Source organism: Tripterygium wilfordii, chromosome 6 (genome assembly GCF_013401445.1).
Source record: "Tripterygium wilfordii isolate XIE 37 chromosome 6, ASM1340144v1, whole genome shotgun sequence".
NCBI classification, from domain to species: domain Eukaryota; kingdom Viridiplantae; phylum Streptophyta; class Magnoliopsida; order Celastrales; family Celastraceae; genus Tripterygium; species Tripterygium wilfordii.
In genome coordinates, this window is record NC_052237.1 from 6,643,780 (window position 1) to 6,667,798 (window position 24,019).

Here is a 24,019-nt window from a genome sequence, read left to right on the forward strand (position 1 = left end):
TGAGTAAATGATTATGTGGTCCATTGTCTCATAGTGTACTTACGTACTACAAATCTTTTCAAGTGAGGCAACTTTGTTAATGTGTACCAGAATAAGGCAATAGTTAGATTGAGTTCAACCTGGCACAACTAACAACTTAGGCATTGATTTGTGCTGCTGGGTGTATCCTGTATAATCTATAGTTCTGAGTTACATTAGGGTTGGTTCTATGTTCTGTTTTTTTTTTTTTTTTTTTTTTTAGCTGGCATAGGATTTGATATTGATAGCCTGCTAAATTTTTCTATCTGTTATGATTTTCTTTTTATTTAGTCATCTTTTGTCATTAGCATTAATAAGCCTTTTGAACTTATTGGTCTTGAAGTGAGCATTTCTTTGTGGTTTCTAGGTGCATAGCTTGCAAACTATTTCATTCTATACCTTGCCAGTTCATGGTGGTGCAAGACTTAATTGGTTTGGAAAGGTTGGTTGTTTTATGATGTGATGGTGACTGTAAGAATCTGTGTGCATAATATATATTGTCTTTGGATATGACTTATGAGGAAATTCTTGCTGTGACCTAAAGGCATGATCCTGCCTGGTTTTGCTTAGCATTGAAAATATGAGGAGTGTGTGGAGGGACAATGATGGTAAAAATCTACTAGGTTCGATATAAAATGTGAGCCAGGTTGCCTTTGCTATTCGAGTCGAAGATGGGTAGTCTTTTTCTTCTTTTTTTTTTTCATGTTTTGAGTGATGTCGACCATTACCATACTTTCCCAGCTTGTGCTATGATACTCTATTCTATAGTTTTCCGGTGGTTATGGCATCAGCCATATTACTTCAACATTCCTTGAAATTCTCATGTATGCCCTGTTGTTATACACTCAGCTTATTGAAAAATCTTGCTCGTAGATGTAGAGAATCAAGCAGCCTATTGTAGGGATCATAATCTTGTCTTAACCTTATTTTAGCTTATCTAAGATCCGAAGGGGTTAATGGAACTAGTTAAAAGATTGAATCACGTAGTGTGACTGTGTAAGAGTGCATTCCCCTTCTCCTGGAATGTAGTATCAACATATTTCACGTTCTATTATCGATATACCCTTTGTACGTTGCATTTAATATATTTTGTAGATAAGCAACGTTGTTAAAAGCTAAAGGCAGAAAATAACAAAGAACATAAGCATACAGTACAGGCATTTATCTTTGTTTTGCTTTGTCTCTCTCTTTTATTCTTGGTATGTATGGAACCTGCAGCTACACCCTTTGGTTGTGCACCAGTCCACAAACTTGGCAGACGGGGCAAGTACAGGAAAAATTCATGTGTAAGCTCAGGCATATGATGATTTATCTGTATAGTTGCAGGAGCACATTGGATCTTAGAGGAGGTTGGCATACAATCAGTACAAACTTTAATTAGCATTCAACCCAAAAGAGTTTATGCCTTCAATTAGTATTCAACCCAAAATAGTCTATGAACCCAAAGAGGTAGGTTGGCATACAATCAATACAGACTTCAATTAGCATTTAACCCAAAATGGTTTAACAGTAAATAGTAATATACTTTGATTGTACCAGGAACTTAATATTGATTTTTATTAACGAAGTCATATCTATATCTATACTTTATATATAAAGCAGAGGCCCTAACAACTGCTCCTATTTTTTCGACACCTGGCCTGTTAAAACTCTTTGTTTCTTCATACGTGGACACTCTACAATTCTTTTGTTTCTTTTTCAGACGCTCTCAGCTCTCTCCCTATTTCTCCAATACACTCTCTCCAAACGTCTCCTGCGGCAATAAAAGAAACGAAAAAAAACGGATGATCTCAAAGCCCTTTTTTGTTCTACGTTTGCTGCTCCCCTTCTCTATTTCCATCTCCCAATTAAACATGCCCGTTTCCATATCCCACAAAATCGACAATCGATTCTGCGGAGCTGTTGTTCCTCTGGTGTTTACGTGCTTGATTGTCATAGCCCACAAAAGTTGCAACCAATTGATGCTCCCTTTGTTGCTTCCTTGCTTGGTTTCCATACCCTACAAAATCTACAATCGATTCTGCGGAGTGGAGCTGTTGTCCGTTTGGTGTTTCCGTGCTCGATTTCCATAGCCCACCGATTGAGTCGGCAAAAATCCTTGAATCTCTATTTCAGTTTCGTAAAGGGGAAAATATTCGAATTCATAGCCCATCGAATACCGTCTTCTCCATCAAATTAAAGGCAACCAAAGGAGACGACTAAAGCAGGTAATCCTTATTAGCAAGCTTTTTCTCCCGAATGGGAATTGGATCCGTCCAAAGGCAAACTTATTCTCAATTTCTTTGATAGACTGTAGAATTATTGGCAACTATGGTAAACATATGAGAAAACATAATTTAGATTAGTTCATTTTTTTTAAAAAAAATTAGTGTTTGTCATATGAGATGGTTTCTTGATTTTATTGCAGTAATAATATTTGACAACTCACCTATATTTCAATGAGAAGAACGTTTGGTAGCCATGCTTAGCTGCACTAATCATAATATTTATGATTAGGTCTTCAGGTAGTGAGTGGATACCATGTTTTCTTCGTTTTGTTGTTTTGTGCTCATACTTTTGTTCAAGTTTTTCTTAATATTCACATCTACTTTATCTCTTATATAGGATGTTATATATTTATTAATAATAATTTAATTATTACTAGGTGTGTGCATGTTTGGATATTATAATGTTTCCACTGTGTACCCAATCTGTTTGTTGCCCTGTGTTTTGATATTATAAACATTTCGTATCAAAGATTGTATGCATTCCTGATGTAATAATTCACCAGGTGGTGGTGGTTCTGGCCTTCTAGGTTTGTGATCTGGATCAAAATCAGAATAAAGGAGTGATTCCTTATAAAGGTATGTTTGTTATTGAATGTTAGAGCTTGCAAGGCCCTTTCTAAGTCATGTTTGTTTGATGAATTGCTACTGTAATGCATCAGTTATGTTTGTTTAGTTCATGTTAATATGTTAGTCTTGGTCAATGCTACTGTTGGGCTTTCACCTATCTTAATATATTTTGTTTTATCTATAATTCTTCTTCATTTTTCTGTAAGATCACCAAGTTTTTAGGTTCTTTCCATTGCTTTTATAAAAGGCAAAAGCAACTAAGGAAGCCTATATTTTGACAACCATAAATGATTAGATATAAAATAAAAACCTTAAACCAAAATTGTGGATAAAGGAAAAAAAAGAAAGATCTTGACAAGATATCCTCATGGTGAGCTTTTGATTTGTTTCAATCACAACTTGGTGGGGTGTTCTTTAATGGACAGAATTTATCTGAATTTGTTTGTATTTTGTCCCATACTTGGATTATGTTTTCTCACAATTTTGACTGTATTTGACGTTCTTGATAGTTGGTCCCGAAGTTAGCTTTTTGGAGGGAATCATTTGCATTATTTGTGAACTTCTCCCTTATTTTCTTGAGCACCCAGGTAACTCTAGATTTTGATTGCCAAGTTATAGTGAACTTGATAACTATGTGAATTTTATTTGTAAAATGGAACTGTGTTTTTGAACGTCTGACTGTTTTTGAGCTTTTGTTTGCATTTGTAATTTACATTTTTATCATGTAAAGAGCTTTTGTCCCTTTCATTTCCATTAGTGATCTTTTGCCTCTCCATTGGTTTTGCTATGCTTTTTCCCTCTGTTTCATTTAGGTGAAGATTGATCTTTTTTATTTGGTAGATGGTCGCACTAAATAATATATCTCAAGAGAAACTTATTGAATAGGAATATTTTTCTTTTTGAAAATGTATTACCAAATGTCTTATAAAGGTTTATTGCTCTTCTTATGTCACACAAACTAACAGTGCCATAATTCTGTACAATCAGCCCCCTAATTTTTTCCGTCCTGCTTCGCTTGAAGAAAAAAGAATAAGGTAAACCAATATTATTGTCTCCTATTTCTTAGTTCTGATACTTGAACGTGGAAAAGAATAATAAAATGAGGCTCAATTTGTCGCTGTTTTGCAGATTAGAGAAACATCTTACTTAGCCTACCTCATGTTCATGATTGTGTTAGCAATGGTAATCCTATTAATTAAATAGATTTGTAGTTTCTTTTTGGTTACAATTCATTTAGATCTTTCTGATAGTTTGTTGTGCATTCCATGCCCTTCTCCCGACATCTTTCACCCCGCAGGAACCATCGGATTGGACAACCATCTTTTTCATGGAACTTTATTTACCACCCAAGTTGGTGTTGATGTTCTATTAAAGTCAAATAGACCATCGCTTATTGTTAGCAGTGCAAGCTGGTGAGTTTCATCTGTTCATTGATTTGCTTTTCTTCAAAAATAAATGCTTTTCTTTGCTCCCACCATTTCCCTTTTTTAACATGATTTTCATTGCAGGTCCGGGATTGGTCTCTTCTCTAAGATCCCCATTTGGCACCTTTGATTTGATTTTTGTTTCTGCAATCGTTTCAATTAATATGGAGTTTCCTAATTTGGCCGTTGCTACAATGTATGTTTGGACTTGCTCCAACTCTCAAATGCGCAGGATTGAATTATTAATCTCCTCTGACCTTCTTTTGGCTTCTCCATCTCTGATATTTAGTCCAGGCATTCAATATTTGTGGGTGGCCGATTTCCCATGTTTGAATGGAATGATCCACAACAAAGATGTGAGGTTTATCTCATCTCATATCTTCTGCAACGTTGATAAAATAACTTTCTGGCTTTCTGCTTATTGAACACTTTATAAGGATTCTTTTTGGAAGAGAAGGTACATCAGTCAAGCATAAAGATTTACAATGATTTTCTTTTACCTATTTACGGTGTGGTAAACATTGGTACTTAGAAGGGTCTGTCATTGCACTGCTTCTTTTAGAAATTGATATTTTTCCTGACGTTGGAACCTATAGGCCATTGCAATTACTTGACACGAGAATCTCCATAAAGAGAATGCATGGTCCTTATAATATTTGAAGGTTTTGATGGTAGCCAGTGATTAGTGGGATATGTGTCAGAGAAGCACCAAAGGTTAGTGAACTGATATGTTGATTACTAATGCATGTAGTAACAAAAGACATTGGATGGCTCCATTTCTATGTTGGGCCCCCTTCTTTAGTAATCAGGAAAAGAGAAGGTCAAAACCTCATGTTTGTAGTATGCTATGATGTGTTCCTGGATTTTGCTCATTTCAGCCATTCAACTCAACATGCCTTGGATGCACTACTGCTTGATTTTTTGCTCTGTATGTAGCTAACAATATCTAAACAGCTATTTCATTGTTCATTTGTTTAATTCTTTATATTTTACAATGGTCAATTTGTTTTAAAGATGTAGTGGTGCTGTCAGCCTATCAATTCTTCTGCGCAAGTGAGGGCAGGAAAAAGACCTTCAAGGTATTCCATGGGAGAGATTGAACATAACGACACAAGTGTATGGGTTGACGAGGCTTGATCAGTAAAAGAATTGCAAGAACATTCCTTCATCAAAGTAAGTTGTGGACAAGACTCATATTTACTTTTCTTAATATCTGTTTTGGTCCTTATCTGATTTGCAGGCATGAAATAATGGTAAATATATGTAGTTAGCTAATTTGATTCAGGTGTATTACACTAACCATAGATATAACGGGTTGCAAATATGGCAGCACCAAATGTTTCTGGTCTTCATGAACTTGGTTGGCTCTCTAATTTTATCTCTAATTTTATGGTGTGCCACTACATATTAGGAGAAATTTTTGGACTTTTGTTAATGTGATTCTAGATAGATTCTTTCTAAATGGTAAACGTATGAATTTTGCTATTTCATAATCTGTTCATGTAAGAATGCATATTATTTGAAAAAAAAAATTCGATGAGCTACGAGTGTAGCATATCAGAAACCAGGGATGTAGATTGGACAAACATTCAGGGAGATAACGATTTGAATTAGTATGGTACTATTTTCAATAAATAATTATTAAAAATCAATTCGACAATCACAATAATTAATTTTTTTTTCCATATCACAACGTGTGAAACTTTAACAAAAAAATTAATTATAAAATATAACATCAAAAAGCTAACAAACAAAACTCAAAAAAAAAAAAAATCATACCCGCGCATCGCGCGGGATTTCGACTAGTTGATTATATAATACTGAGACTTAGTAGCTAATTTGATCCATAACTGATATTGTAAAAGCAACCTCAAAGGATTCATAGAATGGAGAGAGAGAAACTTGTGTACATGAACATGATTAGTTCAAACTCTTTTTCAAGAATAAAGTAGTCTGGCAAGAAGGTGTAGAAGTAAATACAAGGATGGGAAGTAACATAAAGAGAGAGCACAGAAAGTGAAGAAAGATGTCAATTATACTTACTCTCTTGCAAGAAAAACAAATTCCTAAAGATTCCTATTTTCCTTCTGCATATACCTTTCTAGAAACTTCCACTACTCCCAAACAGGTTAAAACTTACCCAACTTTCACTTTCATATCAGCTCAAAAGATGCAAGTAGAGTTAATAAAACAGAAAACAACACATGAAACAAAGAGGTACAAGTCATTGTTCAACCTTAATTTCCTTAGAACTTTGAACCCCCCCCCCGAAAAGCCTAAGACTTCATGAATGTTTTAAAACTATTTGGTTGGTTGGTTGGTTTGGTTCAGATAGCATTAATCATAAAACATTAAACTATGTGTTGAACATCTATTCAGAATACTTTCAAAAGTACTGAAATTAAGTACAAGGAAGTAATTAAGAATCTGGTCTTGGTTTCAGCTTAAAACATTCTGAATGCTTAATAATGACAAGTTTACATGTTTTAATGTTATGGTAATGATTGATGTACTCCAAACGTCTATAAAAACCCCTCCTCATTCCTTAGGAGTATACCTTCACATGGTCATTTGCTCTCTCTCTCTCTCTCTCTCTCATGTCAACATTTAACCATCTCTTTGATCTCCCAGAGCAGATATGTTATGTACATTGTGGCTTCTGCACAACCATTCTACTGGTAATGTAATGGATGCATTAGAGTTCTTCTTCCCTTTTTTTTTCCTTTCTATTTTCTACTCTTCTTATGTGTGTATGTTGAAGTGTATACACTAATATTATATGCAGGTAAGTGTCCCATGCAGCAACTTGTCAATGGTGGTGACAGTGAGATGTGGACACTGCACAAGCCTTCTAACTGTCAACATGATGAAAGCCTCTTTCGTCCCTCTACATGTTTTAGCTTCTCTTACACATGATGATCATGATGAGGTGCTAATTAGCTCCATTTCTATGTCTACTTGCATTTTTTTTTTTGTTAAATAACCAAAACAAGGAAGCCAAAAATGCTTAACTAGATACTTGTTACTTCCTTCTCTGTTTCTCTTTAAGCAGCCAAAAGAAGAAGAATCTGTGAAAGAAGTCGACACCCCAAAAGCGACGGACAGGCATAGCCCATTCATGGCAACCTCTTCTTCTGATAATGAAGTAGAAAACAAAATCCCTTTCAAGAATCCTGTGGTTAATAAACGTATGTTCACTATTAATTTACTTATTTTACTCTCTTTCTTGTAGTATAAGTTATTTCCATCTGTTTTTTTGTACAGCACCAGAAAAAAGACAGAGAGCACCATCAGCTTACAACCGTTTCATCAAGTAATTAAACGATTAAGTTCAGACTACATTATATACACAGCTAGAATAAATATGAATCCTTTATGAGTGTGTTTGTGTGCAAAATATATTGATGTTTTTGCAGGGAGGAGATAAGAAGGCTTAAGGCAGAAAACCCACAAATGGCTCACAAGGAAGCCTTCAGTACTGCTGCAAAAAATGTGAGTTATCTTAATCTGATTGCAGACTAGTCTAAATACTAATAGTGCTTACAAGGAACTAAAACAAGTGGTACATCTTCAGTGGGCGCATTTTCTGCCAACCCAGTACACTGATGAAGAGGAAGACCAGAGCTGTGGCCAGGGAGAAGGAAAGACAGCATGGAACTTCTGATATTGCTACTACCGGCACCAGCTATATTAACAACAATAATCAAATTATAGCAGCAGATATATTAATTTCAGTATTAATCCCTCTTTAAATGCTTGTCTTCTAGTTAGATATATCATATATATTATGACTTATGTTAAAGTTTGTTAATTATGGAGACAGTTCAGTTTTCTTCTCTGCTCACATTGAACTGCTTAATATATGCATGTTATTTGTCATCACTGTGAAGGGGAAACAACAGTCAAAATATTTTGTCTGTTATAGAATCATTTGGGTGTTAGCTAAAAACATTAATCAACTCTTTCATTTGACAGTAAATGAACATGACTTTTCAAAAAAAAAAAGAAAAAGAAACCCGGCCCCTTGAATGGACAGCTCCAGCACAAGAGATAAGAGCTACTAGTTATGATGATCTGTGAAGTAATTAATTTCTTGAGTATGACAAATCACTTTCTATTTTCTGGGTTCAACTACTACATGTTGAATTTATGAGTCAACCTTTTCAAGACATATGCAGACATATACAGGACCTCTTCAAACTCTACTGTGATTTTAGTAATTTATCACACTGAAGTGGGTGCATGACTATCTGCGGTAAACTTTCAGGTCATTGTACAAGGCAAAGGTTTCCATGAGCTGGTATATATACACAAACTAGTATATGCATATATAGGAAGCAAAAATAAGCTGTTTCTATTTTAGTGTCATGTACGGTGAGGTTGACATCCAAAGCCCTTTTTGGGGTATAGATGCTCTTGGAAATGAGATTTTCACTGCAAGTTGTCAAAGAACTCTCTCACTCTTTGACAGTCTGGCAGACATTTGTGTTTTCAAGGGGTGCTTGATGAACAATATTGATAACTAGATTGTCTGCAAGACAACTTATATATGATCATCTAAGTTATGGTTAATGTTGTTGGATCATGTACTTATTCACTTGATTAATAATGTAGCAAATGCAACTTTCATGCTAATGAATGGTTTCTCAACACAATATATTTGTATAATCAACGAGAATTCCTGATTTATTGTGTCATTTAACTTCAGAAAGCATGTTGGAAACCCTAATATATTATATATACATATATATATATATATATATATATATATGGGTTCCAACAGCTAGTCTTTTACTTCTCTTCATTCACCTCCATGTGTTCCTTCTTGTCAACCTGGGTTCCCTGACCACATATCTACCATTAAGAAGGAGATGAAATTAATTAGTTGGAACCTGCAAGTGTTATGAGTGGCCTAATGTTGGCATGTTTTGCCAGAGCCTCAAAGGTCTCTGCTTATGTGAAGAAGCAAGCACCTCTCTATAAGATGTTGAACCTGTGTGTGTGTGTATAACTCTATATATATAAATAATCATGAACTACCCACTACTAGTTGATAAGCTTCGATCAATTAATTTGCAGAAGGTATGTTCGAAGATGGTGGTCAACCTTCATCTTATTTGGTCCAAGTTAACGATAGTTGCGGTCAACATTTATCTTCAAGAAACGCACCGTTTCATTCAGGTATTTCAAAATTCAAATTACTTCATGCATTTTTTTTTAATTTCTCCAGTCATATCATTATTACCGTTGGATTCAAAACTCTGCAAACAGAGTCATGTGTATAGAAAGCAAAACAGACACAAATTAGTGCAAAACTTGGAAGATATTTGGAGAGTATATATAGCAAATAATCTTTTTTGAAAAAAAATTAGGTTAATTATGGTTTGTTTGTTTATCCATGGATATCTAATTGGATTGGATTCATCTCATCTTCTTGGAGATAATAAGAGAATAGATGTGGCTGTTTTCTTTGATGTGGCCAAGCTTATTGCCATTAAACCACACCTCTCATCCTGTACATGATCCATTAATGGGAGCTGCCCCTTTTGGGACTTGGTTCCTACTCTCTTCAAGTGACTTCAATGTGGTGCAAATTAAGTATAGCACTGTAAAGATACGGTTCATGAATCATATATGTGGTATTTTTTTTTTTATTAAAATGAATAATGCCTTTCATTCATGGAAAATCCCCTAGTGTACTAATATCCTCCACATTGAGGCTATAATTTGGTGGACATTGCAATTTAGGCCCCCACCCTTTAACCAACGGTGAGTTTAGGTTGGGTTTGGGCCTTGGTGTGAGTTTGGGTGTGGGCGGTGTGGATACTAAATTTGTAATATTTTTGTCCATATTATTAATAGTTGGTTGATCGGATAATTATCGGACAATCAAATTTTGAGTATTTTGACAGCCACCAATCAATCAATCTCTATATGGATCGGGTGAAATTATCGGCCTAACTTGGTGGATCGATTGCTTGTTGTTTATCGATCAAAAAAGATGAATTGGTAATGGGTCGGTTGGCAGGTAAAACCGACCCATGTCTAGCCCTACTAAAAAACAAATGTAGTCTTCTCCCCAACTCCAACACCTCTGAATTCTTTTGAACCGAACTTCCAAACAACATACCTCAATGGGACATTAATTATAAATAAACAACTATTTAATCATATATATAATAAAATTACAACCAATAAATTGAAAATTGAACATTAATAAAAAAAAAATATTGACATTCATGTAAACTCAAATCTTGAGCCAGGAAAAAAAAACTCAAATCTTGAGAGATTAGGTTAGCACCATGTAATTTTTCTTATGCTTGACCAATACCATATATCAACGAGAAACTTGTAATATTTTTGTCCATATTATTAATAGTTAGTTGGTCGGATAATTATCGGTCAATTGACTTTTGAATATTTTGACAACCACTAACTGACCCATTTCTACATAGGTCATGTGAAATTATTGGCTTAACTTTGTAAGTCGGTTGATTGTCATTTATTGGTCAGGAAAAGATGGATTGATAATGGATCGGTTAACAAGTAAAACTGACCCATTTCTAACCCTAATAAAAAACAAATGTACTCGTCAACCCAACTCCCCAAACACCCTCTGAATTCTTCTGAACCGAACTTGCAAACAACCTACATCAATGGGGCATTAATAAAATAAACAACCATTTAATCATATATATATATATATAAAATAAAATTACACCCAATAAATAGAAAATTGAACATTAATGAAAAAAAATATTGACATTCATGTAAACTCAAATCTTAAGAGATTAGACCAATACCAGATATTAACGAGAAATTAATCACAACTTAATTCCTATTGGGCCGCCTGTTTGACAGACTGGGCCAAGGCTTGCAGTAAGATCCAACTATTTTCTTTGACCCAAAAGTCCAAAACACTCAAAGCCCACTACACTATTATTTATTTTTTAACATTTTGTTTAGATTGCATCAACTTGGAATGAAATTATTACAGCAGGGCACGAGGTAATAGTGTTCTTGTCTGGCACCAGAATCGTGTTTTGCTTTGTCCAAGACAAATTTTCAATGAAAACAACTTAAACATGTCTGTATCTAATCAAGACCAAGTCTTATATCCCAACAAAAATCAATCAATTTATGCCTTCTTTGTTTTTTTGTCTCCTAATGGGATTTTTATTATCAAACTTCGTTCAGCACAACACGTTGGGGGGGAGAGTATTCAAAAATCTTCCATGTCCATAGATTTTTTCTATGTTCAATTTATGCCACATTTTATCTACGTTTACATTGAAACAATACTCATGTACAATGTTCGTGTCCCTCCGCATTAATAATATTTTGTCCATTTTGAACAAATCAATAATGACTTACATAACTTTGTCTTCCTAGACTTAGCACCAGCTCATACTAACCCAGAAAAAACGTTTGTTACTAGTTAGAAAGTTTTACCTATTATATTATGTATTTCACATTTTCCTCAAAGCGATGTAGGACAAGAGACTTAGCCTCATCGCTGCTCGGTGATTCGCCCAATACCACCAAGCTCGACACTATAGAGGCTCGTGGCATCGTCCACGCGAGTCGGGTGTTACAACTCCTGTAGAGGGCTAGATCGAGGACAAAAATGATATACACAAATATTACCTTGCATAATATGTGTAGAGACTGTTTTCAAGAATTGAACTTGTGACTTTAGGTCACCTTGCGATTGTGCGATTTTGCGAGTGAGGCACATATGCCCATATTTGGCAATAGCTAATATATGTAAAAAAGACATAATATAATTGATGGTCCAGAATTACGGGTAATTGGGTTGACTTGGAATGAATTATATGAATTGAATGATTCGTTTCATAGCAAATCTTTGAATTATTATTAGTTGGTTAGCACTTGGCAGGTTAGTGGGTGGTATATATGAACTAGCTTGGGATGGGTGATTGAGGAGGACCATGTCTTTGCCTTTCTTGTCGTTGGTGGTGTTTTGGTAAATTATTATGATGGTGATTTAGCGAACGGTAGTGCTAAATATCAACACAAAATTGTCCTAACCCATTCCAATCCAATGTGGCATGTCACATAAAATTCCACATCATCAATTGTCTCTATATAAACATCCACTCTCTCTCTTTACTCTCTTTTCCTCTTTCTCTCTCCTCTCTCCTTTTCTCCCTCCCACTCTCATGAGAACTACCGGAGCTCCTCCATCCGGCCATTCATTGAAGCAATCGACCCACCGAATGGAAGCGCTCGACCACCATGATCATTTTCCAACCCTCTACACCACCCATAGCCGCTCATATGGTCGGAAAAAAGCATCCAAAGGAGGAGGAAACCGTGACACAAATAGAGTTGATCCGGTAACCACAAGCGACGTATCCGGCAACCGACCACATATTTGGACTCTAGGCATCGATACATACCTTATCCATCCATTTTCTAGCCAGATAGCTACTAGATTTCGAATAACCAAGCAAATTGCATTGTTTTTAAAACAATGTAATTTGTCGACCCGGGCATTCAGTCACCTCCAACAACGTTCATAGTCACCTCCAACAACAATATAATTTTGTTCTCGTTTTTTGCATATATAAAAGCTACAATGTATTTGAAAACAGTGTAATATTGTGTTTACAACAATTTGAATGAATATGTTTTTAGAACAATGTATCTACTTTGTTATTATTGTTTGATTTGTGTACTATTTTTTTCCGCAGCTTATATTTGTCTATTATGAAAATTACATTTTTTGAAAACAATGTAATCGTAGGTATGTTTGACAAAAATAATGTACTATCATTTTTTTCAATGTAATTCGCGAATATAAATGATTTATTTTCTATTTGTGGTTAAATGAGATATGATGAAATAATGGAAGTGTGAGAGAAAATGAAAGTGAGAAATAAAAGAGAGAGTGTTTGATTTTCAAATTTTAAACAAAGGAGAATGGAGAGAGGAGAGAAATTTGATTTTCAAAGACATTGACCATGTCACTAAATATTCTATGTCAACATGACTATGTGGCAATGCCAACTAGACTTGGGACAATCTAAGTTGGGACATTTAACATTTTCCTTTAGCGAATAATAATCACAAAATTTACTTTTGAAATTCAATTATAATTAATTTAATATAATCCCAATTATGCTAAAGTAGACAACGTGGAAGTCCGGGAATCAAGGGGGGCTTCATTGCTCGTCACCCGCCAAAGTTTACCCGCCAAGCTGTTTCTGGACCCACTTCACATGACCAACCACTCTATTAAATTCTTCGTTCCGCTCGGGCGACGTACCGACCACCAGCCCAATCCACCGCTCGACATCTCCCGTGACCGATATTATTATTACACATTTCTTCCAAAACAAATAATTAAAATATACTTTATTAACTAATAATAATAAAAAAAAAGACGATCGTAACGTGTTGGAGAAGCGCGTAGCGATTTATTGATTCTGGTATATTTATTTATTTTAGTACAATTTATTGTCTGCCAAACAAAATTATCTGCCAAAGGTAGTAGGTGAGGGAGTGGGGGAGTGGTGAAGAGTGTCTGTCTGTCCGTCCGTTCGTGCAGTTGGTGGTGGATGATCAGTTTGCTTATTGCGGGATTCCGGAAGGAAAAAGGAAAAACAAAACCGTTCCCCTCGCTTGCAGATTTCTATGTGCCAGTGGGTTGTGGTGGGCTCCAGTTCCGGCTGCTATTTTTTTTTCATTATTTAAGAGGTTATATTTATTTATTTTTAAATATACTGATTTTTGTTTGGAAGAAAAAAGAAAAGCGAGTAGAAGGAAATGAAGGAAAATCAGTTAGCGTAAGCGGAATGGAATGGCAGTAGCGGATTCATTCAATTATTTTTGCCCCCACTCGCACCGCACTACACACCATCCTGTCTTCTTCTTCTCCTCCTCTTTCTACACCAATCTTCCGTTACCTTTCTCTCTCTCTTCCTCTATTTGTTTCTCTCTACCTTCTTCTTTTGCATTCCGGAGGCTGAGGTCTGTTAGATCCTGGACGATCGGTTCCACTCTTTGATTCCGGCTCCGTAAGAAAGGAGAAAAAAAAAAGGCATCATTTGAGGTTTGTTTCTCTTTGATCGGCATAGGTTTCTGTCTTTATTTTTGTGTTTTCTTAAATTCTTAATTTTCGTGTTTCTCGTGCTTTGATTGCATTGAAGCTGACTCGAAAATCGTTTAGATTGCAGTACAGGTGCAGAAGAGGAAGAAAACAAGGCGATCAGTTTACATATAGCGGTAACTGAAAATTCCTTCTTCTTTTTTCTTTTCTTTTTTTTAAATATGCTTTTGGTTGATTGATTATCTGCCTTGGGAGTTATATGAATTTATGAGGATCTAAGATGTTTGCTTTTCCATTTGCACTCTTACATCGTGATCATTACTAATTGTGAAAGGTCATATAGGAAAAAACTTCTCTTGTGATCTTTTAAGATTTCAATTCTTTTAACCTTTTGGGTATGAGGATCTCTTATGTTACATTTTGGGCTACTTAGCATACTTCATATTACTTCTCTCCCCTGAAAAATACTTCCATTGGTTTTGTCTTGAAACTTATAATTCATGTATTTGCTATTGCAAGTTGACTACGAGGCTAGGGAATGTACTATTTATGTTTGTTTAGTTTCCAATGTTGATGGTTAAATAGGGAGACAACTTATTGGTATTGCCTTTACACCCTCATGTCTTCCAAGTGCGGAGAGCACAGTTACTCAGTTAGGGTTGTACTTTTGAACGTTTGGCATGTAAATGAATGTGTTTGGATTTGTGTATGATTGTGGCATTGCAAATATATTGCATGCCCATATGCATGGGATAGTATTAACAAAAAAATCAGTGTGCACTGGTTCACATTATATTATAGAAGTCAAACTCTTATATTCATGGAATGAGCCATGAGGGTTAATGAATAAATGGTTGTTTCCCTGGTTAGACCATTAGATAAGCAGCCCCTTCCCATTATTATCTGTCTTTCTTTGGTGTGTTTTCTGACATTTTACATGCTATATTAGCTATGAAATTCACTACCGCTTTCTTAGTCTCCATACTAAGAATAGTTATTCCGCACGGAATTAAAATTTTGGTTAAGAAAATCGGCCAACAAGGCTCATACAGTAGTCTTGAGCAACTTGACTTCGCATAGACAAAAGTTTTCCTTCGTGCATTGCATTGAAGTGTATATGCATGTATTGGGTGGTGGTCAGTGTGGATGCGGGTGTTGATTATTATGTTCACGTGGTGTCATGGATGGCTTCATTGAGCTTTTTTCCATGTCGTTTTGTTTGGAGAGATGACTCGTGCCACTCTCAGCTTGGCGAAAAATCAGCAATTAAATTGAGCTTCAATACACTCCTAATCCTCTGAAGATTCTGTATGATCTTGTATTTAGACTTTAGAGTATAGGCTGAAACCTACTTCGTAATCGTCAGTCAAATAAATGAATGGTTATTCAGCTATTCAGTTAAATTTTCAAATCAAGAACTCTGCCAACCTGGCTCATACAATGTCCTGAGCAACAAGACTTTCCATGCTCAGAAGTTTTTCCTCGCATCAGAGTCAGAAGTTTTTCCTCGCACGTCTGATGGCTGCATGTTCATATGTGTATATGGGTATCCGGGGTAACTTACCTAATGTCAACATTATTATTTTAGAAATTGAATTTTCATTAACTATTCTTCTATGCTCGTCATTCTCAACTTCAAGAAACCTCAACCATTAAACTACCTACCTGAAACTCTTAATACTTTGTAAATTCTTCATTGGCTTTACTTTTTGGATGAACGTACGGAGCTTTGGCATAATATAAGACCGTTAGCTTGAAGAAGAATCTATAAGGTATTGGATGATGGGGATAGTGCTGGGGGTAGGAATGTATCTTTTTGCATGACTAAGATGCGAAAAAACAAAGAGACAAGGCCGTGTTGCGCTGGGCAGTTTGTCTCTGTGAAAGGGGTAAGGCCTCCCATCATGACATACGCATGAGTGGTGTCGGATTTTTTTTGTCACGGTGCATAATGTATTGTTATAAACTTCATTTTGGAAGTTTTTAAAATATAATGGCGTTTTAGATTGTGGAAGTTCCCTAGGGACGTGGTTCTTGTGTAGAAAATGTCGGCCCTATATATTTTGAGTCATTGTACTTTCCAATGTGCTTGGTTAAAATACTAGTAGCTCAGCTTGGCTTGGATAAATTCCCCATTCTATTACATAGTACTAGTTTGTTGTGCTGTCCAGACCTCATTGTTTGTAAGGTGTATTAATGCTACTAAACTAATGCACGACAAAAGTGAATCCATAATGTATCGAAATATAGGTTTCGGATCACTGTCATTATTGTCATTCTGCTGTTGAAAATGTAGTATTTTTTCCCTATTATTATTTTCTGCGGCTACCAACAATGTACGGAAATACAGCTTGATTTTAGCAAGAAATAAGTTTTTTCAACTTTTCAAACGTTTTAACATGATGTAGCCTATTCATAAGTTCCCTACGCTCCCACATCCTAATAACATAATAAGGACCATTTTTTAAGGTAGTTGTTATAATTCATCCAATTAGGGAACATTCTAACCCAATTCTATTTTCAATGTAATATTCTAATAAATTGACGCAGAATGTAAGTCGAAGGATGTCCAAAGCCAATCTGAATTTCCTTGTGTTTTCAACATTATTGTAATTAGGTAATCATATTCTTATACAAGTCTTTTAATTTTTCCATATAGAATTAGGATATGGTTCATTGTATTAAGGACCCTGTCATACTAAGTAACAGAGTGAATAATGAAATTTCCGATTTCAGATTTTGAATCAATTCTCTGGTGAGAGTTTCTTTTTGGTGGTGAGCCTCCATCAAGTTTTCGTCTAGGAGAGATTTCTAGGAGGCCCAAGTGAGACTCTGAGGATATCGTTCTTTGTATTTTAATTAATTCTTTAACAAAGTATCCAAAATCCCTAAAATTTCGGCCTTGTCACTGTTCCAGTCATTGTTCACTGTGGCAGAACGACAACTATTCTGATTGCACACCATTACCAATGTCAAAAGTTCTTGTACATCATAAATACTTTTGATTTTGGACTGAATGTTTTTCAGGTTGTTTTATTATTACCAGCCTCAAGGAGAATCCTATTTGATTTTAGCAAGACAAACTTTCTTAATTTTTACATTTTTATGGGGAATTATTCCCTTTGAGCCCATTACCTGCATAAGGACCTCTTTTTTCGCGTTGGTTTTAATCTTGAATTTAGGTTGTGTGTTGCAACCTTTCTATAAATTCTTTTTGAACCATGACTATAATGCTTCTTGCAAGAACATAGTTTTCTGTTAAATTGATTCCTTGTTTAATGCTCTTGTTTATAGACTAATCTCAAACTTGCAATTGTTATAGCAGTAGCTGCTGGATGTATCATCAATCCTGTAAATTATTTTGGAAGTGAGCATGCAACTCCAATGCTTCGGTCCAATAAACGCATAGGGGACACAGAAGATGTCTACAGGCAGCACAATCTACAGATTTCATTAAATTATAACATTCATCCAGATGAAGCTGATCGATTGGCAAGCATTCCAATTACCAATCCTGTATCAACTGGATTAAGGCTGTCCTATGATGATGATGAACGTAACTCATCTGTAACTTCTGCAAGTGGAAGTATGACAGCAACACCTTCAATGATCTCGTCCCTTGATGACAACATCCGGACTGAACTTGGCCGACAGAGAGAAGAATTTGATCAGTATATCAAAATTCAGGTACCATGTCTCTCCAATATTATATAAAACATAGCTATTGTAGATATAGAAAAAACATATCTATGTGAGCCTTGTGGTTGCATTTGGTCATGTGAATTTGTGGAAGGGAATTGGATTAACCAATGAAAACTGCTTGAATGAAATTTGATTTGGTTCTTGTTAAGTTTGGTGCAGGAAATGTTTCGTCATTTTAGATTTTGTCTAGAGTTGTAGCTACCATCTAGTCTTTTTGTCTATCATACTTTACTGCACTCCAGTTCTGGGATTTTGTCTATCATCATACGTAATTAATTGGATTGGAACCAAAGTCAACTTAAATTTAAGAGTCGCTTGCTAAAATTTTTTGGCTCCAAGCCTAAGCTTGATTGGATTTTCAATCTTGGCTTTATTTTTCCCCCTCTCCAGTACTTAACTATTATTTAATTATTTTAGCCATGGACAAAGGGTCGTGATTGGCCTGGAGTCTTGGAGACCTTTATAGTGATTATAGTTGGACATGAACATCATATTTTTGGACCTTATTATAATAGTTGAAATTCAGAGATGAAGCTATCTCCACCTTATAGGTTATGTGATGGTCTTGATTGCTCTTCAAACAGGAAGAACATTTGTCTAAGGGGGTGAGGGATTTGAAGCAAAGACATATGGCTTCTTTCCTTTGTGCTGTAGAGAAAGGTGTGACCAAGAAGCTTCAGGAGAAGGATATAGAGATTGAGAACATGAATCGCAAGAACAGGGAATTAATCGAGAAAATAAAACAGGTGGCTGCTGAAGCTCAGAGCTGGCACTATAGGGCGAAGTACAATGAATCAGTGGTTAATGTCCTGAAGAGCAACCTCCAGCAGGCAATATCACAGGGTGCTGACCAAGGGAAGGAAGGATTTGGGGACAGTGAAATTGATGATGCTGCGTCGTACATTGACCCAAACAACTACCTGAACATCCCAGGACCTTCGAAACCTGGCTCATGCAAGGAGCGTATGACTTGTAGATGGTGCAAGGTGAGGGAGGTTTCCATGTTGTTGATGCCATGCAGGCACCTTTGTTTGTGTAAGGACTGCGACCTTTCGATCAGTGTTTGTCCTGTATGCCAATTGATGAAAACCGCCAGCGTCGGGGTATACTTGTCCTAGATTATGAAGCAAAATACTCAAAATGAGTTGAAAAGTTATTTACCCTCTGTGAAATATGTCATACTTCTACCCTGGATATTATGAAATGTATGTGGAGTAATCACCAACTTAATTTCCCAGAAAGCATCTTGGCCATTGTCGTATGGATATTTCCCCTTGTTGTCATGTTGTTGCATACGTTAAGTTATTCAAGGAACATGCTCTAATCAGACCGAAATGCAATGGTATGAAACTATTGTGATGACGAGTAGAAACGGACTTGCTTTGTGATTGCTCGGTAAGCTGTTGCACGGTTCTACAATTGTCTCAGTTGATCAGATTGGGAACTGTCTGATTGTTGTTCTTCTCTGTATAGGTATAGATAATGAATATATTTAACTGAAGCTATACTTCCATGGGAAACAATCATTAGATCATTCGCAAAATTCAAATGGGTAAGACAGCTTATCACATCTCCAGTGGAATCTAAAGAGGTTGTGGGTTCGAGTGGGGATGCAGAATATTTTCATGAAATAAATTTGTGAGGGGAGGATATGAATGTCTATAGTGGGGTAAATCTCATTCATATAAAAGGCGCTATTTTTTGTATTTAAGGGATTGTCTGCTCTCGGGTATCATTCTTACCCTCTTCTCAGGGATTTATTTCAGGAAAATATTCCACCTCCTTACTCGAACCCACAACCTCTTTAGTTTGGAAAAGTGATTATCCAAATTACCAACTAATATCAGCCACAAAATGAACCAAAGGTAAATTAAAATTCAAAAAATTTTAAATGCAGGCAACTGGATTTTATCCTGAAACACCACAAATTGATGATTTTATCTTAATGAAGATATTCAAAAAGTAAAGTTGCAGAGAATAGAAGAAGAAGAAGGTGGAGCAAATGAACACAAAGATTCACATTCCTTAACAAACGGCTAGAAGTCTTGTATGTCTGATATGACAAAAGAATAAAATAAATATTACAATATGTTGAGATGTTAATACTTTATAGTTAAAGAATGATAGGTCTTTAACTTGGAATACATGCAGATCAAGCCCAAAGGGATAACAGGCCCAAGAGACTGAAATGATCCAATTGACTAAAATAGCCCAAGCCCAACTCTTCTAGGACGAGACATCTCAAGCTAGGTATCACCATCTTCATCATCTTCGTCCTTGTATTCATCAACGTCAGGACCATCCCAATTCCCATACCACCTACAAAAAATAAAAATAAAAAACATCAAAATATATTAGGAGTCAGGACCACACCCACATAACCTTTTTTTTTTTTTAACAAACGCCATATATCCATACAATAAATATCTTGAAAAAACTTTAGAAAAAAAATCTTGATAAAAGAAAATTATTATTTGTTTAAATTAATAAAAAGTTAAACAAATCCCGTCAATATGTGACCTCTAGATTGTATCCCTGCAACTCTAATACTGGATCAGATCTTCGCTTGTATTTGCTTAAATTAATGCATGAATAAAATGAGTGGATATGCATACTAGCAGCAACCTTTCCAGGTTTATTGGTTCTGACATCAATTCCCCAAATTCCATTGGTTACCTGACTCACTTTTTGGGATTCAAGACCCCCCCAATCTTCCATGGATCTGCATTAAAAGAAATAGTATACTTCATTAGCCCTAATGTTTCTTACAGAAATTATATAAATCTAATCAGATTGAGCAAAAAGTTAATTATTGCAACAACATGAATGAGAGAGGGATAGAGATTTACGACAGAGAAAATAATTGTTTGGTAAATCACTGATCCAATATGAGACTTTTTGCTAAAAACTTGCTCCAAGGACGCACATGATTCAAGAGAAGTTTTACGCGGTGACCGAAAAACAACATATGATGGAGTATACTCATCCAAAAACATCACTCCATACAAAATATAGGGCAAGTGGTGTGAGAAACTAAACTCTCTTATTTATAGCTGTCTAAATACAAAACGCATTAGTAGAAATTACGGAATAAGGAAAATTATCGAATTCTTTTGTGTTATTATTTTCAAGATAAGAAAGAAGGATTAGGTGGTGTCAATATGCTTCCTATATATTACAAGATTCCTTCAGAAGAATTGTCATCTATAGTTATTTTCGTATTTTACGGATTTGGAGATGAAAATGAAAAGAGGATGTCATACTATTTTCTTTACATCATTTTTCCTTGGGGGATTCTTGGTTAGATAAAAAAAAAATTACAATCATTTCACATGGTATGTCATATTTAAATTAAAAAACACTTTAAGTTGAATATCAAAATTAAATTCCGAAAAAATAAAAAATATATATTTTCTTATTTTTAGTTGATCATATTTGATCAATGAGCAATAAAATAATACAAAGTGATGTATATACAATAAGTAATTGTGAGATATTGTCGAAATTATGAATTTTCAAAAGGACATTATAAATATTTAATTAAAAATAAGTGAGGATTTAAAATCGTTAAGGAGTATTCTCTCTTTTTTAAGAGGAGAGGAGAATTACTCCTTTGGGAGGAACCTAATTTTCCTTGTAATTGTAGATTCCAAGGATTATACTAACCAAACATAGGAATCATTAGTAAAAGGAAAACTCTTATTCCTGGAAAGTTGGATTCCGCGAACCAAAAGACACCTAAATTGAAACCGAATGTTGAAATTTGAAACAATAAATCGATATCCTCCCTCCTGTTAAATCTTTCCATTTTTTTGATATCATTTCCTATTGAAGCACAATCACAAAAACTGATTAAATATTACCTTGAATTTTGCAAATAAGAAAAATCGAACCAAGTTTGAGATGATGGTTGATTCACGAACTAGGTCACTCTCTTTAAGACGATTTCGTGGCTCTACCTCTGAATTTGTACTAGCAATATACAACAACGTCGCTCTCCCAGGATAAAACAACATAGTATCTCTATAAGTGATCTCTACATACAAAAACACCAAAAAATTACAAGTAATTTTTTTATGTCTTTCTCAATTCGTGTTTCTCATAGAGACTCGTCCTTCCTTTTATAACACTCAAGAACGAACGTGTTTTTTTCTAAAATTCAGAATGTCGTGATTCCTCATATCAATGCGACGTACACTTTTAATAAGTATAAAAAATATATTTTACAATTTTAACAAAATAAAAACTGTTATTTAAAAGGAGAGAAAAAAAATAATAAGTAGTTTAGAAATCAAAGCCCCAAAGGTCCATATTTTGATATATATACAAACATAAACAATCCCCCACTTATATTTACAATAACATATAGGACATCTATGAGAAAGACAGTCAAGAATCAAACATAAGCAAATGTGTTTTCAACTTGAACCTTTACATAGTAATAGTGCTATCAAGGTAAAGGAATTGATAGTGAATAAATCTTGATCGAACTATCATTCTAGGATATACAAAGAAGTCACATCACACACAATCCTTAAAGTACATAATTCAAAAGGCAACATTTTTCGACCATGCGTTTTTATCCCAGTTTAGTGTATGCTCTAAAGAATTTGTCAAATTCTTATAAAATGCAGCCCCGCATTTACACACATAGGTGAGGCTATCAAGAGTGTTCCTATAATAAAACACCCCACAACTTGTGTTTGCTGGCCGGCCTACCCAATGGGGATTGGACTAACCGGTGCACAGGTGGCCGGAGCAGACAATTCTCGAATGAATCACACACCACCATGAGCTCTTATTTAAGTTATAAATATAAGTTAATAAATTAGTATATTCTGAAAATTTGAACAATATGCATTTTATTTATTAGTAACTTTTTTCATCTTATGCGTCCTGAAGACTTGTTGCCCGGTCAACGCAATCGTGAAATTCTTGAAGAAGGGTCATGGCGTATCAATATCCAATGACGTAGGGTGTTTTATATGCAATTATGTCTACCATCATTCACTGAGGTTTGCAGAAGAAAAGGGTCATAAATCTCTGTTTGTACATGTTCCTCTCTTCTCAAGAATTGATGAAGAAACCCAGATGCAATTTTATAGCTTTACTTTTGGAGGCTATTACTAATATGCCTAATCCTTGTGGTTAAGTCGATTTCGTGTTGTGCTGTTGCTTGTTTACTTCATCAATACCCGTATGGCAGTATAGGTATCTGTTGTGAAATTATTCGCAAGCGGACAAATCGCACAAGTAATATAAAGATGAATAAATTATCGTTCCCACGAGGATATTTTGGCAAATTCAAATTCAAAGTCAATTCAAACAACTATTACACTAATTGGCAATGCGAATTGTTGATTATAGTTTATGTAATGCTAACAAGTACTTAAAAGATGACTAAGTAAGTAACAATTTTAACAATTAACCAACCACAAATAACAGATTAATTTCCAAGAAGGTTAAGCACTAGGGTTCCTAATTTCACCACCTCTCATCCAATTGAACTCCATTGATTCATTAACTCTCAATTCTCAAATTAGTTGTTGACAATCAATTTCCCACTCTATTCAATGTTCTATTCCTAGATACATCGAATGTGTTTTCAACATAAATCCGGGTTATTCCTAACACTCGGATTAGTACATTGTAAACCCATTAAGATCAATGGAAATCACTTAACAATTGCATAAGTCATAAACCTATATTTCTATGGTTCATTCAACTTATGTTTTCTATGGATTCTTGCAACCTTAGGCCTATCCTTCCGGTCTCAACCCAAGCTAAAAATCATTCAAATGGTGATCAAGCATTTGAAAGCAATAAGTGTATCCATAGAAAATCAACAACAATAAGAGAGATTAAAGACTAACAATCAAGTTCATTCAACATTCAAGAAGGGGTTCCATTAGGACCCCTAGTTAGAGGATTAGTTCCTCATAATCACGAAATACAACTTGAAATCC

General features: G+C 35.2%; 2 protein-coding genes across 26 annotated transcripts; both read left to right on the top strand.

Annotated features, from left to right (window-relative positions):
* Window positions 1–1,668: 1,668 nt before the first annotated feature.
* LOC119999495 (axial regulator YABBY 4) lies at window positions 1,669–8,109 on the top strand. 25 transcript variants are annotated; one of them, XM_038847096.1, is made up of 11 exons: window positions 3,818–3,886; window positions 3,981–4,034; window positions 4,150–4,264; window positions 4,361–5,204; window positions 5,291–5,449; window positions 6,913–6,954; window positions 7,062–7,205; window positions 7,329–7,464; window positions 7,541–7,589; window positions 7,693–7,768; window positions 7,851–8,109. In XM_038847096.1, exons 7-11 carry the CDS (start codon window positions 7,089–7,091, stop codon window positions 7,938–7,940), a joined length of 468 nt encoding a protein of 155 aa, XP_038703024.1. In that variant the 5' UTR covers window positions 3,818–3,886; window positions 3,981–4,034; window positions 4,150–4,264; window positions 4,361–5,204; window positions 5,291–5,449; window positions 6,913–6,954; window positions 7,062–7,088; the 3' UTR covers window positions 7,941–8,109. The 25 variants fall into 25 exon arrangements, 2 of the variants coding, with proteins under 2 accessions (XP_038703024.1, XP_038703023.1); XR_005468451.1 differs by lacking the exons at window positions 6,913–6,954; window positions 7,062–7,205; window positions 7,329–7,464; ... (1 more) ...; window positions 7,693–7,768; window positions 7,851–8,109 and adding exons at window positions 1,669–2,225; window positions 2,789–2,861; window positions 3,362–3,439 and having other exon boundaries at window positions 4,361–4,632; window positions 4,873–4,990; window positions 5,155–5,204; window positions 5,291–5,994; XR_005468446.1 differs by lacking the exons at window positions 6,913–6,954; window positions 7,062–7,205; window positions 7,329–7,464; ... (1 more) ...; window positions 7,693–7,768; window positions 7,851–8,109 and adding exons at window positions 1,669–2,225; window positions 2,789–2,861; window positions 3,362–3,439 and having other exon boundaries at window positions 4,361–4,472; window positions 4,566–4,632; window positions 4,873–5,204; window positions 5,291–5,994.
* Window positions 8,110–12,459: 4,350 nt separating this feature from the next.
* On the top strand, window positions 12,460–19,336 carry LOC120000635 (probable BOI-related E3 ubiquitin-protein ligase 3). Its single transcript, XM_038848759.1, has 5 exons — window positions 12,460–12,775; window positions 14,282–14,354; window positions 14,472–14,527; window positions 17,677–18,038; window positions 18,638–19,336. The coding sequence occupies exons 1-5, from the start codon at window positions 12,460–12,462 to the stop codon at window positions 19,169–19,171; spliced, it is 1,341 nt and encodes a 446-aa protein (XP_038704687.1). The 3' UTR covers window positions 19,172–19,336.
* The last annotated feature ends 4,683 nt before the right edge of the window (window positions 19,337–24,019 follow it).

What these genes read in the sequence shown, in the direction of transcription:
- LOC119999495 (XM_038847095.1), top strand. Translation starts at nt 6,874, where the DNA reads ATGTCAACATTTAACCATCTCTTTGATCTCCCAGAGCAGATATGTTAT. An exon ending in GCTTACAACCGTTTCATCAA is followed by an intron (nt 7,590 to 7,692) that starts GTAATTAAACGA and finishes ATGTTTTTGCAG; the next exon opens with GGAGGAGATAAGAAGGCTTA. An exon ending in TCAGTACTGCTGCAAAAAAT is followed by an intron (nt 7,769 to 7,850) that starts GTGAGTTATCTT and finishes GTACATCTTCAG; the next exon opens with TGGGCGCATTTTCTGCCAAC.
- LOC120000635 (XM_038848759.1), top strand. Translation starts at nt 12,460, where the DNA reads ATGAGAACTACCGGAGCTCCTCCATCCGGCCATTCATTGAAGCAATCG. An exon ending in AAAAAAAGGCATCATTTGAG is followed by an intron (nt 14,355 to 14,471) that starts GTTTGTTTCTCT and finishes AAAATCGTTTAG; the next exon opens with ATTGCAGTACAGGTGCAGAA. An exon ending in CGATCAGTTTACATATAGCG is followed by an intron (nt 14,528 to 17,676) that starts GTAACTGAAAAT and finishes TTGTTATAGCAG; the next exon opens with TAGCTGCTGGATGTATCATC.